The 12773-nt window shown below is 29.9% G+C and overlaps 2 protein-coding genes across 2 annotated transcripts; both read left to right on the top strand.

Annotated features, from left to right (window-relative positions):
- Positions 1-5118: 5118 nt before the first annotated feature.
- Positions 5119-6156, top strand: LOC107423334 (DNA damage-repair/toleration protein DRT100-like). Its single transcript, XM_060815249.1, has one exon. The coding sequence runs from the start codon at positions 5473-5475 to the stop codon at positions 6040-6042; it is 570 nt and encodes a 189-aa protein (XP_060671232.1). The 5' UTR covers positions 5119-5472; the 3' UTR covers positions 6043-6156.
- A 3727-nt stretch (positions 6157-9883) lies between these two features.
- Positions 9884-10926, top strand: LOC112492257 (F-box/kelch-repeat protein KIB1). Its single transcript, XM_048476979.1, has 2 exons — positions 9884-10378; positions 10495-10926. The coding sequence occupies exons 1-2, from the start codon at positions 9884-9886 to the stop codon at positions 10924-10926; spliced, it is 927 nt and encodes a 308-aa protein (XP_048332936.1).
- The last annotated feature ends 1847 nt before the right edge of the window (positions 10927-12773 follow it).

The following is a 12773-nucleotide window of genomic DNA, read 5'->3' as shown; positions in this document are numbered from 1 at the left end:
AAATTGTCCCATCTTTAATTTTTCTAGGTTAAAATTTGACAAAATTAACCGTATAATATAAAATTCAAAATGGTGATAGTTTGATTTTATGTAATAGTTTAGGGAGGAAATTGCTTCGTAAATAAATCTAGATGGAAAATTAAAACAAAAGTGAAAATGGAATTTGTCAAAGTGTTATTCTTATCTAGTTATTTTCAAAACATTACTGATTATATTATCTCTATTTATACATGTAGAAATTGGAATACTGTAAGCGGAGAGAGCAAGCTTTTGGTTGCCACGACAATGGATGATAATTAGTTATAGAAAAAAAAAAAAAAAACAAACAAACTGATTATGATATTTACAAATGGAATCGATATATGATTAAAGTTAATTTACAACCAACATATAATTATTTTATTGGATTGTATTGTATTATGCTTATCTTGAATTACATTTATTCTTTAATAATTCGTTTATCCTATATCGAAATAAAATATTGTTTATGTTGATTACTTATTTTTCTTTTGTTTTTAATATCATGTGTTCATTAGTTTTTTTTTTTTTTTTTCCCTTCAATACATAATAATTCTTTCCATGTCGGTATAAATAGGAAACCTATAACCTCTTAAATATAAATACGAATGATTCAACAATTAAATCAATCTTACATAACTATTAATAATTTATTGTTAAGCTTTTGTCAGGATCACCGTATATTTATATTCTAGAAAGAACTATTAACTGTTCCCGAATAATTCTTATCTTTGAGGCTGATGTTGCCTATCTGAAGTCGAATTTATTGTTTCTCTTGCTGGTGCACATCGCGGGATGCTAAGCAAATCCGTTTTTGCCAAAACACATAATTAGAGGCTCATTGTAAAAGGAATTAAGGAGTGAATATGAATTATTCTTAAAATTTGTGCATAATTACTTTGAGTATATGAACCAGATCTGCCAAGCTAAAATTCTACGGACTTACTATGTTCGAGCTTTATTTTTCTTTAGGATTTGAATTTATTACCTTAAAGCTTTCTTCTTTTTTAGTTGTTTTATTAAAAATAAAATCATATAATTTAAATTCCATTCAGGTTATTGAAAGGCATATTCAATACATGGGAAATAGTCAAGGTATTATCTGATTGTGATCACAATCACATATTAATCGTCTACGTGGACTTTCTTTGTAATTTTATTTTGGCATATACATAGGTGACTTTGGGAATATACATACATAAGGGTTCAGAAATTCTATGGTGAGGACGGTCCGCATGAGGACCGCAATATTAGTGACGATTTTTCATAGTATTAAAGAAGGTTTCTTAGAAAATCGTCACCAATACTGTAAAAAACCGTTACCAATACTATGATCCCCATGATGACCGTCCGTACATAGAAGAACTGTATAAGGGTTCTCTTTCAGGGAAAAAAAAAAAACAATAATAATAGCAATAATGGATACAGATTTTCTTTTTTGAATTTGCATAGGGGCTTTTTGGGAACTTAGAAGGTTTATTATGATCGTTTTTTTTTTTTTTAATTCCGTATTATGATCTTATATTACCCAAAAAAAAAAAAAAAGGTTTTGTATGATTTTGTTCAAATATATATGTATATTAGTATATTATAATTTATTGTCTTTTAATTTTGTTAAGGTTGAAGAATAAGAGTCACTTGGAAATGAATTTCTAAAACCTTAAATGTTTTTCAATTTTTATTTTTTTAAAAAGTTAAAAATGTTTTATGACTAACGGTTTTAGTTTTTCCTATATTTAATATATGTGATAAATAAAATACAAGGAAATGAATTAGGACCAACATTTGACTATTATTTTCAGTGACACTGCTGACTTTTGTCAAGACCATTTTTAGTGACAATGTTAAGTGACAAAATTTATTTATTATCACTAATTCACTATTCAGTGACAATGTGGAGCAACAAAATTTAATTTGTGACAATTGAATAATCTTAGTAACAAATTTTAATTTTGATGCTGGAATTCTGTGGCTAAATAGCGTGTTTCTTGTAGTGCGATGAACAAAAAGCATGTCCTGAAGGTGTGCACAAGACCCATAATTATAAGGGCTCCAAACATACAAAATTAGTTAATATATATATATATATATATTTATATCTTGTTGTTAATTTAATTAGCTTTGTGTTATGGAAGTAAAAATTTACTTTTCCGATTATAGCAATAAAGTTTAATTCAGTTAATATATATATATATATATGTATAACCAAAAACTTTTAACTTAAAATATAATAATAGTTTTCTTCCTTTTCTAAAAAACAAAAATAGTTTAGTTCTTTTGGATTATAAAATCCTTGCTTATTAGCTAAATAATTATAATAATAATGAAAAAAAACATAATAATAGTTAGCACTTTTTTTTTTATTTTATAATAGTTATCACTTGCACCCCATATATTCACATAAAAATTAAAAAACAATATTTTTTAATTTTTTGTTCTTTTTTTGTATTCATTGCATGTATTGTCTCCAAACCTATATCAAAGTTACATTTTGGTATCTCAATCTATAGGAAAATAAATAATCGATCAAATTAAAAAAATGTCCAATTAGCCTTCTATTGTAATTACTGTGTATTTCATGCAAGTCTATGAATTGTTAAAAATATATTTAAATAATATAATATTATTTAGATAATATAGCTTGCCAAATAGATTATCCTTAGTACAACAACTTTTTTTATATCATAATTATATATATATATATATAGTCAGTCTTTTATTAAAATTTTTGAATTATTTTAAAATTTAATTTTTAAAGATGTTTTGATGATCTAAATAAATTGAGTAATATTTTAATGGTCTAAATTATTCTTAAAATTTGTGAATAATTACTTTGAGCATATGAACCAGATCTGCCTAGCTAAAATTCTAAGAATTTATTATGTTAGAGCTTTATTTTTCTTTAGGATTAGAATTTATTACCTCAAAGCTTTGTTCTTATTTTGTTGTTTTATTAAAACTAAACTTATATAATTTAAATTCCTTTCAGTTACTGAAAGGCACATCCAATTGATGGGAAAAAGTCAAGTTATCATCTGATTGTGACCACAATCACATTTTAATTGTGTACGTGGACTTTCTTTTTATTGTTATTTTGGCAAATACATAGGTGGATTTTGGGAATACACATACATATGGTTTCTCTTTCAGCAAAAAACATAAAATAAATAATTTTTAGCAAAATAATAGTAATAATAATTAATAAATTAATAAAATTACATATGGTTCTCTTTTTTGAATTTTCATATGGTCTTTTTGGGAAATTACAAGGTTTATTATGATTTTTTTTTTTTTAAATTTTGCATTATGATCTTATATTACTGAAAAAAAGAAAAAAAAAAAAAAACAAAGGTTTTTTTTATGATCTTGTTCAAAAAGAAAATATATATATCTGGATATTACTAATTCATTATCTTTGAATTTTGTTAAGGTTGAAGAATAAGGGTCACTTCACTACAAAAAATTCAGGCAACCGCTCCAACGCTGTTTTGTCATTTACGGGCCATTTTTTGTCGCCTTATCGAGTTTAGGTGACAAACTCAGTTCATCTTATGTTTGCCATGATAGAATAGTTTGTCATAAATTGGAACTTTACCGTGACATCAGTTTTTGTCACATAAAGCATATTTTTTTGTCATTGTTCACACAAATTTTGTCACCAATACATATGTCTGAGCTGGTCAAACTTTTCCATTAGTGACTATGCAAACAGTCAGGTGACAAAAAGTTATTTGTCATTTAAACCATCAATGGCACATTTGATTTGTCACTTAAAATGTCAATGACACATCTGATTTGCCATTGAACCCTTCCAGTGACAAGTAAACAACTTTTATCATTAGATACCTAATGTTTTTTATTAGATATTACTAATTGATTATAATATCATTAATTATCATTTACAAATATAACATGACACTTTTGAAATGCAATTAACATAAAAGAATAATAATTTATTAAACGGTTATCTTGTACTAAAACTAATAACATATAATGTGTACCAAATACAATAAGATTATGTTAAAAGAAAAATATAAACAAAAACAGTTTCTAATTCTAGGGAAAAAATAAATATATATACAAGATGGTTGCCTATACCCACTAAATCTTTACAATCTCCATCTTCTAATGCAGTTCATTAATATATTCTCCAAGGATCCTATATAATAAAAAAAATAAATCATTTAGTAGAAAACTAATTTAATTAGCAAAGAGTAAAGAACAAGGTCAAGACTTCTTAAGTTCCTATAAGTTGGCAATCCTTTACCTGCAAAGCATTCCGACCTCTTCTTCAATTCCTCCAACTTCCCAACTACTAATTCCAAATCTATCAATTATAGTTATATGAGAATCAGTAATAATCATACTATAAGAGTACAAAATGCCATCAATATTGAGAACAATCTGTCAAAAGCAACAAGATCAATTCTTAGATGAAAAATCTCCAACATTACCGTGAAAGTGAAAGACAATATTACTGTTTACGTGCATGAACATATATGTATATACACATATATATTTTTGCATAATCTAATGGGAAAGAGACAAAAAGTCTATGGAATTCTACACTGACATACATATAAAGACTCACGCATGATGCTTGTGCATAAGCTACATGAAAACTCACATATGAACTCATATTAAATAGGTAATCTTAATGTTGGAAAACCGTAAGGAAAATAGATGGTATCCTTAATATCCTGCCCTGCTCAATCAATTTGAAACGAGCTGTAAAGACCATTAACCACAAATGACCATCAATTTAGATAATACCTCAGCATTTTACACCTCAAAAGAAATTTATAAATATATATATATATATATATATAATTTGTAAAAAGGCAATAACTATCAAAGCTCCTTCCCTAACCATATGTATTGATGAAAATTGCCTGATTCCCAACAAGATGCTCAAGTAAATTTCCACAATACTCAACATCAAAGGCTATCCAAGGTAACTATTTTCCACATTTAAGAACATAAGTAAAATAAAACTAAAAGAAGCAAACACAAATAAGAAAGTCTTCCCAATGCGCCTCCCTCAAAGTCTATCCAATCCGAAGGTAGATATCAAAATATTAACCCCACATTAGCCTGCATCGAGAAGCAAATTGGGTATACAATTGAAGAGAGTAATAAGCATATACTAATAAATCAAAAAAAAAAAACAACAGAGAGCTATAAGGTTGCAAAACAGAGAGCTACAAGGAATCAAGAAAACCCACAAAATCAACAGCTAGAAAAGCCTAATACTGGTGTTAAATCCCACAAAAATCAAATTTCATCAGCAAATAATCAAAAACCAAAAGATTGAACCTCATCGTAGTTAATAATCCTAGCCAAATCAGCATTCACCTTCTTAGCTCCAGGCAGAACATACCCATTCTTCTTCTCCGACGGCTTCTCAAGCGAACCATAAATGGAGTCCATTTGTAAGTTCGCCCCTCCGGCTACATGACCAGCTCCATTTCCCCTTCCATTTGTAAGCTCCCACGCCTCTCCCAGCATCACCATCGCCGACTGGAAGGCCATTTTCGATCCCATTCCGCCTTGTATTTCCAGCTTGCCCTTCGTCCGAATCCTCGATCTCATCGCAACCGCATCACCGGCGAGCTCCCTTCGGATATCGGTCGCGTCCACCGACTCACCGTTCCTAACATCACCGACAATCTCATCTCCGGCAAAATCCCTCCCTCCATCACCAACCTCTCCAGCTTGATGCACCTCGACCTCCGAAACAACCGAATCACCGACGAGATTCCTCGAGATTTTGGCCAACTCACCATGCTGAGCAGAGCTCTTATCAACCGTAACCAGATCGAAGGCACCATCCCTGACTCCATTTCCAAGATTCACCGCTTGGCCGATCTGGCTCTTTCTCTAAATTGGCTCTCCAGTACAATCCCTGAGTCGCTGGGCAGAATGGCGGTTCTCGGAACTTTGAACCTGGACTCCAACAGAATCTCTGGCTACATTTCGGCCAGCCTGTTGGCCTCGAGCGTGAGCAACTGCCCAGATTTGTGATGAGTACGGCGGCCTGGATGGTCATGCGATCGTGAGAGGGAAAGGGAGAGAAAGATAGAGAAATTTTCAAAAATTTAGGGTTTTTTTTTTTCAAATCTGCACGGTGTGTTTGGGTCAATTTTCCAAACGGCACTGTTTTAAGTAAGTAATTATTTTAATTAATAATGTGAGAGTTTTTTGTGACACGTGTACCTTTTTAACTATAATGTAATACAAATGTATTTTTAGTAAATTAGTTACAAAAAAAAGAATTTTTATCATAAAGTGATAAATTTTCATTTGTCATTAGTACTTTTGTAGCCATTGACCAATTTGTGATAAAAAATTGTGACAAATAAAATTGTCACGTACTTGAACATGGAAATGAAATAGATGGCAATTTTTATTTTTGCCATATAATGTGTATGTTAAGTGACAAATTTATATTTGTCAGTGAAAATTTTGTAACAGTTGTCCAAATTTTTTGTAGTGTTTGGAAATGAATTTCTAAGACCTTAAATGTTTTTCAATTTTTAATTTTTTAAAAAGTTAAAAATGGAAATGAATTTCTAAGACCTTAAATGTTTTTTTAATTTTTAATTTTTTAAAAAGTTAAAAATTTTTAAAAAATGTTTTATGACTAACGTTTTAGTTTATCCTAGGTTTAATATATGTGATAAATAAAATACTAGGAAATGAATTAGGACCAACTTTTAACGATTATTTCCAGTGACAAAGCTGACTTTTGTCAAAACTATTAGGAAATTAATATACCTAAAATCAAAATGTATATATATATATAAATATCTCTATGTATATTAAATATACAAAACAATATAATTCCAAATAAAGTTGATTTTTATATAATAATGGAAGGGAGAGTTGAACTCTCTTTTCTTAAGATAATATTCGCTCACCTACGGTATTCACAATTTTACCGCAATTATCTCTCAGGATACAACAATCTCTTCTTTAAATAATAGCACTCCAAATTTAAAGAATTACAAATCAAACAAAGTTTCAATTCTCTCTATTCACATGTTTGTTAATTATTTTTCAATACCTTTAACAATAGTCCCATATGTTATCTATAAATTTCATAAGGATATCAAGAAGGGACATGATGATTCAAACAGACACATTATTTCAAGAGAAGATGTATTATTTCAAAAGAAGACATACTATTTCAAAAGATACTATTTCAAAAGAAGATACACTTATTGGGAAAAGATACAATTATTGGAATATAAACAGATACATGGAAACATTATAACTATTAATGATAAAACAGTAATGTTAGTTGTAATCTTCTATCAAAAGTCATAATGTTTCATAAATAACTTTTATTTATTATAAATATCTAACAAAACCATTTTTAGTGATAATGTTGACTAACAAAATTTTATTTAATATCAATAATTCATCATTCAGTGACAATGTTGAGTGACAAAAATTTAATTTTATTGCTTGACCATAATTTAGCAATGAAATTTAATTTGTGACAGTGTAATAATCTTGGTAACAAATTTTAATTTTGTTGCTGGAATTTTGTGGCTAAATAGCATGTTTTTGTAGTGTGTTGGACAAAAAGCAGGTCCTAAAGGTGTGCACAAGACCGCATGATAAAAAACAAAAACGGATTTGAAAGCCAAAAAAAAAAAAGTTTATTCTTTTGGATTATAAAATCCCTTCTTATTAGTGAAATAATACTAATAATACTAATAATAATAATGGTTATCACTTACGACCATATAAAATTGCAATTACAGCCATTATTGTCGTTAAACATGATATTCGAAAATTTTCATTAATAAGACAACTACCTTTTAGTCTTCATCAATCGCAATTTGAGGTAATTTTACTGTCTAAAGCCATGAACTAAGTTGGATTATTAAGTGACTTTTTTTTTATTATGTGAATTTTTTTTTTTTGAAAAGATTTATCATGTAAATTAAGTAGGTGATCTTTGATGGACAATATAGAAAAAAAAAATGTGACATACTACATAAATTACTATTTAAAATCTGGATTGTTGAAAAGACGATGAAAAAAGAAAGGGAGGATAATTGTCAAATTACGACATACTAAATAGTGCAGCAATATATATATATATATATATAGTTGCCAAATTGCCAAAATAAAAAACTTTTAGCACTAAAATGCAATATGCGGTATATTATAGAAACGAAAATGAAAGAAAAATGAAAACAATATGCATCGTATAATTGATAAATTTTATTTTGTTATCAGCTTATTAAATTTAAAAAGGTTTTAATTAGTTAGTTAATCAATATTTATAACTTGACAAAGATAAATTAATTACGTCCTATAATTTAGGTGAAATTGCTTTTTAGAAAAGAAGAGGAAAAAAAGAAAAAAATAAATTTAAGGACTATATTATGGCGTACCAAATATTTATGTAATTAATTCAATTGTTGAAAAAAAAAAATTGGAAAAATTCAAAGGGCCTCTTTATAATTGAATACCAAAATGAGTATATGAGGCACTCGGAGAAATTGAAAAAGAATTACAAGGACTGGTTATCTAGGTCAATAGACACAACCGAAATTGCTAACTGTACATACGTTTCATGTGAATTTACAAAAAAAAAAAAATATATATATATATATATATAATAATAATAATAATAATAATAAAACTTTTTATTTTTTTATTTTTTATTTTTACTTTTTACACAACTGATGTCGGCGATCGCCCCCTGCTAGTCCTGCTTTAAACAATCAGGCACCAATTAAACCCTGTTAGAGAGAGCATAAAGAGATTGAAAAAAAAAAAAAAAAAAAAAAGCAGAGGTATTCTTCGTCAAATTCTCTGTATTTCTGCATTTTGTTTTGTTTAATCATGTGTTAAAGTACCCAATTCCATTTTTTTTTGTCCACTTCTGTTTGTATGTTTGTTTGTTGTGATTTGGTAATTGTTGTTTAAAGAGAATAAATTTGGTATGAATTTGGAGAATTGATGTGGAATTTGTGTTTTGGTATTGATTCTTGAGCATTTTGGCCTCAAATTTTGGAAATTGGAATTGATTCATCTTTGGATTTCGATCTGTTGCTATGCTCTCCTTTTCTTTTTTTTCCCTTTTTTTGGTCTCGTTGATTTTGGAGGAGTATGATGAGATGATGTGTTCTGGGCTGTTCAGATTTTGATTCATTGTTACATGGTTGAATTTCCTCAATTTTGATTGTTTAAGCGATTACAACTTTTGTTTAGAGAATGCTTTGATGAATTGGTGGATGGTAGCATACAGAATTGCACCTTGCTTAATTTTGTAACAAACTATATAGTGCGAATTTAAGGTTTGTTCTACAAAAGAAAAAAAGTTCCAGCTTTTGTTTAAAAAACAAGGCTGACTGAAACCAAACTAAAAAAGAAAGAGAGGAACTACGATCAACTAGAGTATGATAAATCAGAAATAATGAGACTTGTTTAATTTTGCGGCTCAGTGTCTAAGCCTGGAATATAAGAATCTTGTTTAATTTAGTTATCTTTATTTACTAGTTATATAGATGTTTAGTTTCCTAATGGTCATCATGATTTCGCTCCTACACTTTTTTTTTTTCTTTTCTTTTCTTTTTTCAGCTTTTGTTTTTGGCTTTTTGTTTTTGTTTTGTGCTTTTTGCTATGATGAACTTACTTTGATCCTTGCTCATCTTTGTCTCTGTATATATATCAATCATTCAATGCAGAAACTTAAAGCATCTGCCTTTCAACAATGGCCTTAAACTGGTCCGAGCTTCAAATGGAACTCTTGGACTTAATCATCAAAAGGCATGATGCTAATGTTGACATCATTCGTTTCAAAGCAGTTTGTTCCAGGTGAAGCAAAGCGGCACAATTGTATATGACTTCTCCGTTGCTCATGCTTCCTAGTGATAAAAAAGAAGAAGCTGATGCTTGCCGCTTCTTCAGTGCTGCCGAGAATAAGATTTATAAGATCAACAATGTGTTTGACGGGTTTCATGGTGCTCGGTGCGTGGGATCATCACATGGGTGGTTGGTGATTTTGGACAAAGAAACAAACCCACATCTTCTTAATCCGTTTTCAGGAGCTAAAGTCCAACTTCCATTGATCAACACTTCAATACCATATCAAGAGCTACAAATGTTTGGGACATCACCCTACTTTGTCAGAATTCTGGGAAAGTTTTGTATCTCTAAAGCCATCCTAATGTCCTCCTATCTATGTTTATCTGACGTAAGTAGAGGCAAGAGCTTTTGTGTTGTGGTGATATATGGACCATCGTCACAAAGACTTGCATTCTGTATGTCTGGAGACAGCACATGGACTCGCTTTGGTGGTTACGATCATGACTATCTGGACATAATATGCCACAAGGTATGCTCTATTCTTTATCCTCTAGAGGCCTAGTTGGAGTTTGGGATTTTCATGGTCTTTTTACCAATAGAGTTTTTGTTGTTGGATTTTCTACAGCAGTATGTCAATTCCTGGAGGCACATGCTCGCTTTCTAGATAAAAATGCTTTTCTGATCGAATCAGAGGGAGAGCTTTTGTTTGTCATAATGTTACTAAGTGAACGTGATAAGAGGGTTGGCAAAGAGTATTTGAATTACAGGACAATTCGAGAATTTGCTATCTATAAACTGGATTATAGTGGAAAAATATGGATACCTGTGGAAACCTTGAGCGACCAAGCTCTTTTTATTAGTAAAAACGACTCTACGTCGTTATCAACCCGAAATTTTCCAACATTGAGAGAAAATTCAATATATTTCATAAATAGCGTGAACTATAACATGATTGGTAGATACAAAGTTGGAACCTTCAACTTCAAAGAAAAGAAATTAGTTGATGAGGCTGAAGAAAATAAGTATTTTGGTTTCATTTATTCGCCACTGTATTGGGTTGCTCCTAATTCAAGGTAATTTATATATATATATATATATGCATATGGTGTGCAGTTAATGATGTAAAACTCAGGCTAATTATTGTCTATGGTTAGGCTTAAAACCAGTAAGATTTGATGGTTGAATTTCTGTTTAACATACGTATTTTATCTCCCTTTTATCATTTTTTTCCCCTCGTCTTCTCACTTTTCTCTTAATAGTTTGTCTTTATATCTTGTATATTCATCTGCGTATGTTTGTTTCTTCAATCTGTTTTGAACAATTTATATCTTTACATATGCAGGGAATCTCAAACGTGTGTGTGTGTGTTAATGAAGTTCAAAGATATCAATCATATATATGTAGATCTATCTGTTAAGAGTTCAGAGGGTACTGAAGTTGAATAGGAGCATTTCTTTATTAGCTCCTGTAGAATCAAACTTGAATAGATGGGTGTAGCAGTTTTCTTATGAAACATGAAGACATTGTGTTTACTCTGCCAATCAATTATGTGATAAGAAAATAGTGATTTGGTAAGAGCTGGAGACTAACCATTGCTAAATCCGTAGTTCTGAAGAAATCTTTTTATACAAAGGCAACTTTTCTGATTTTTTAATACGAGGTGTGTATGGTAAATTGTCATACTTCACTATGCCATACAAAATTAGACATGTTCTATGTCTAAGATGGAATATGTCATCTGGCTACCATTTCGTAAGTTTTCCCCAACTATTTGTACGCTTTGACGCTTGTATTAAACCAATGGGCATTTAAACAATATCAGCAACCAACGAAGAGGCATTGAAAGTTACCTCAATTAGACCATCTAAAACTTGACTGACATTTGACCGTACCCAACATGCACTAATCTTCTTCATCGGGTGTGTGCAAAAATATGGACCATGTCAAATTGAATGTGGATGAATTTTTTCTGTAGGGTAATAAAGTATAAGCTATATTGTAGTTTAATTAGGGAATCCAAACAATGGAGGTGAAAGAAAATGCTACATCGAAAAACAAGTGTTAGACACAAATTGATCAATTACAGCTAGTTAGAGGTAAAAATGAGGTAAAGCATGCCGAGGAAAATGATAGTACTGCACAAGATGCAAAACTAATTACATTTCATATATTTATACAAAATCAATTCTGTTTATACTAAAGAGAAATAACTTACTAATAAATTGCGGTCACGAACCTTCTGTGCATTGAAATCTGATTAATGTAATTCAATCAAAAGAAAAAAGAACTAGAATAAAAGTCAAAATGTTGTCCAAGTGGATTCTTAAAAATTAAATAAATAAATAAATGAAAAAATTATAATTTAAAAAGATAAGATAAAAATAATAACCACTCTCTCTCTCTCTCTCTCTCTCTCTCTCTCTCTCTCTCTCTCTCTCTCTCTCTCTCTCTCTCTCTCTCTCTCTCTCTCTCTCTCTCTCTCTCTCTCTCTCTCTCTGTGTGGTGAAAAATAGTCACATTTTATCGTATAACATGCCATGACTAAATCAACAACGAACTAAGATGGTGTAAATAATCAAGCACAAACCACGAAAAAGTAGATGTTGCTAGTTGTAGTCTGGATCTAAAGGCGTATTTAGTATTAGGCCAAGCCTACCGTTACATATATGGCCTTTGATTGTTTTGTTTATTTTAAATTTTTAAATATTTTATTGGATTTTTGGATGAAGAGAAAATTATTTGAGTTTTTTGCCTGAGAGCAGCTGAATTACATTTGTATCAAGATAACACCAATTAAAATTTTATATTTTTAATTTTATTTGGACAATCATCACTTAAAAATGCTTTCACCTTATTTATTCCATTAAATTAGATTTCATGGACATTATTTGCTAGCTCAAAAAAAGAATTCTAAAATCTGAGAA

Source organism: Ziziphus jujuba, chromosome 3, assembly GCF_031755915.1.
Source record: "Ziziphus jujuba cultivar Dongzao chromosome 3, ASM3175591v1".
NCBI lineage: Eukaryota > Viridiplantae > Streptophyta > Magnoliopsida > Rosales > Rhamnaceae > Ziziphus > Ziziphus jujuba.
Note: the sequence above shows the minus strand (reverse complement) of the source record. Positions and strands in the feature narration are given on the sequence as shown.

Bases quoted from the DNA above. Each gene is read 5' to 3' on its own strand.
- LOC107423334 (XM_060815249.1), top strand. From the start codon at position 5,473: ATGACCAGCTCCATTTCCCCTTCCATTTGTAAGCTCCCACGCCTCTCC.
- LOC112492257 (XM_048476979.1), top strand. From the start codon at position 9,884: ATGACTTCTCCGTTGCTCATGCTTCCTAGTGATAAAAAAGAAGAAGCT. The intron at 10,379-10,494 runs GTATGCTCTATT...CAATTCCTGGAG, and splicing joins TGGACATAATATGCCACAAG to GCACATGCTCGCTTTCTAGA.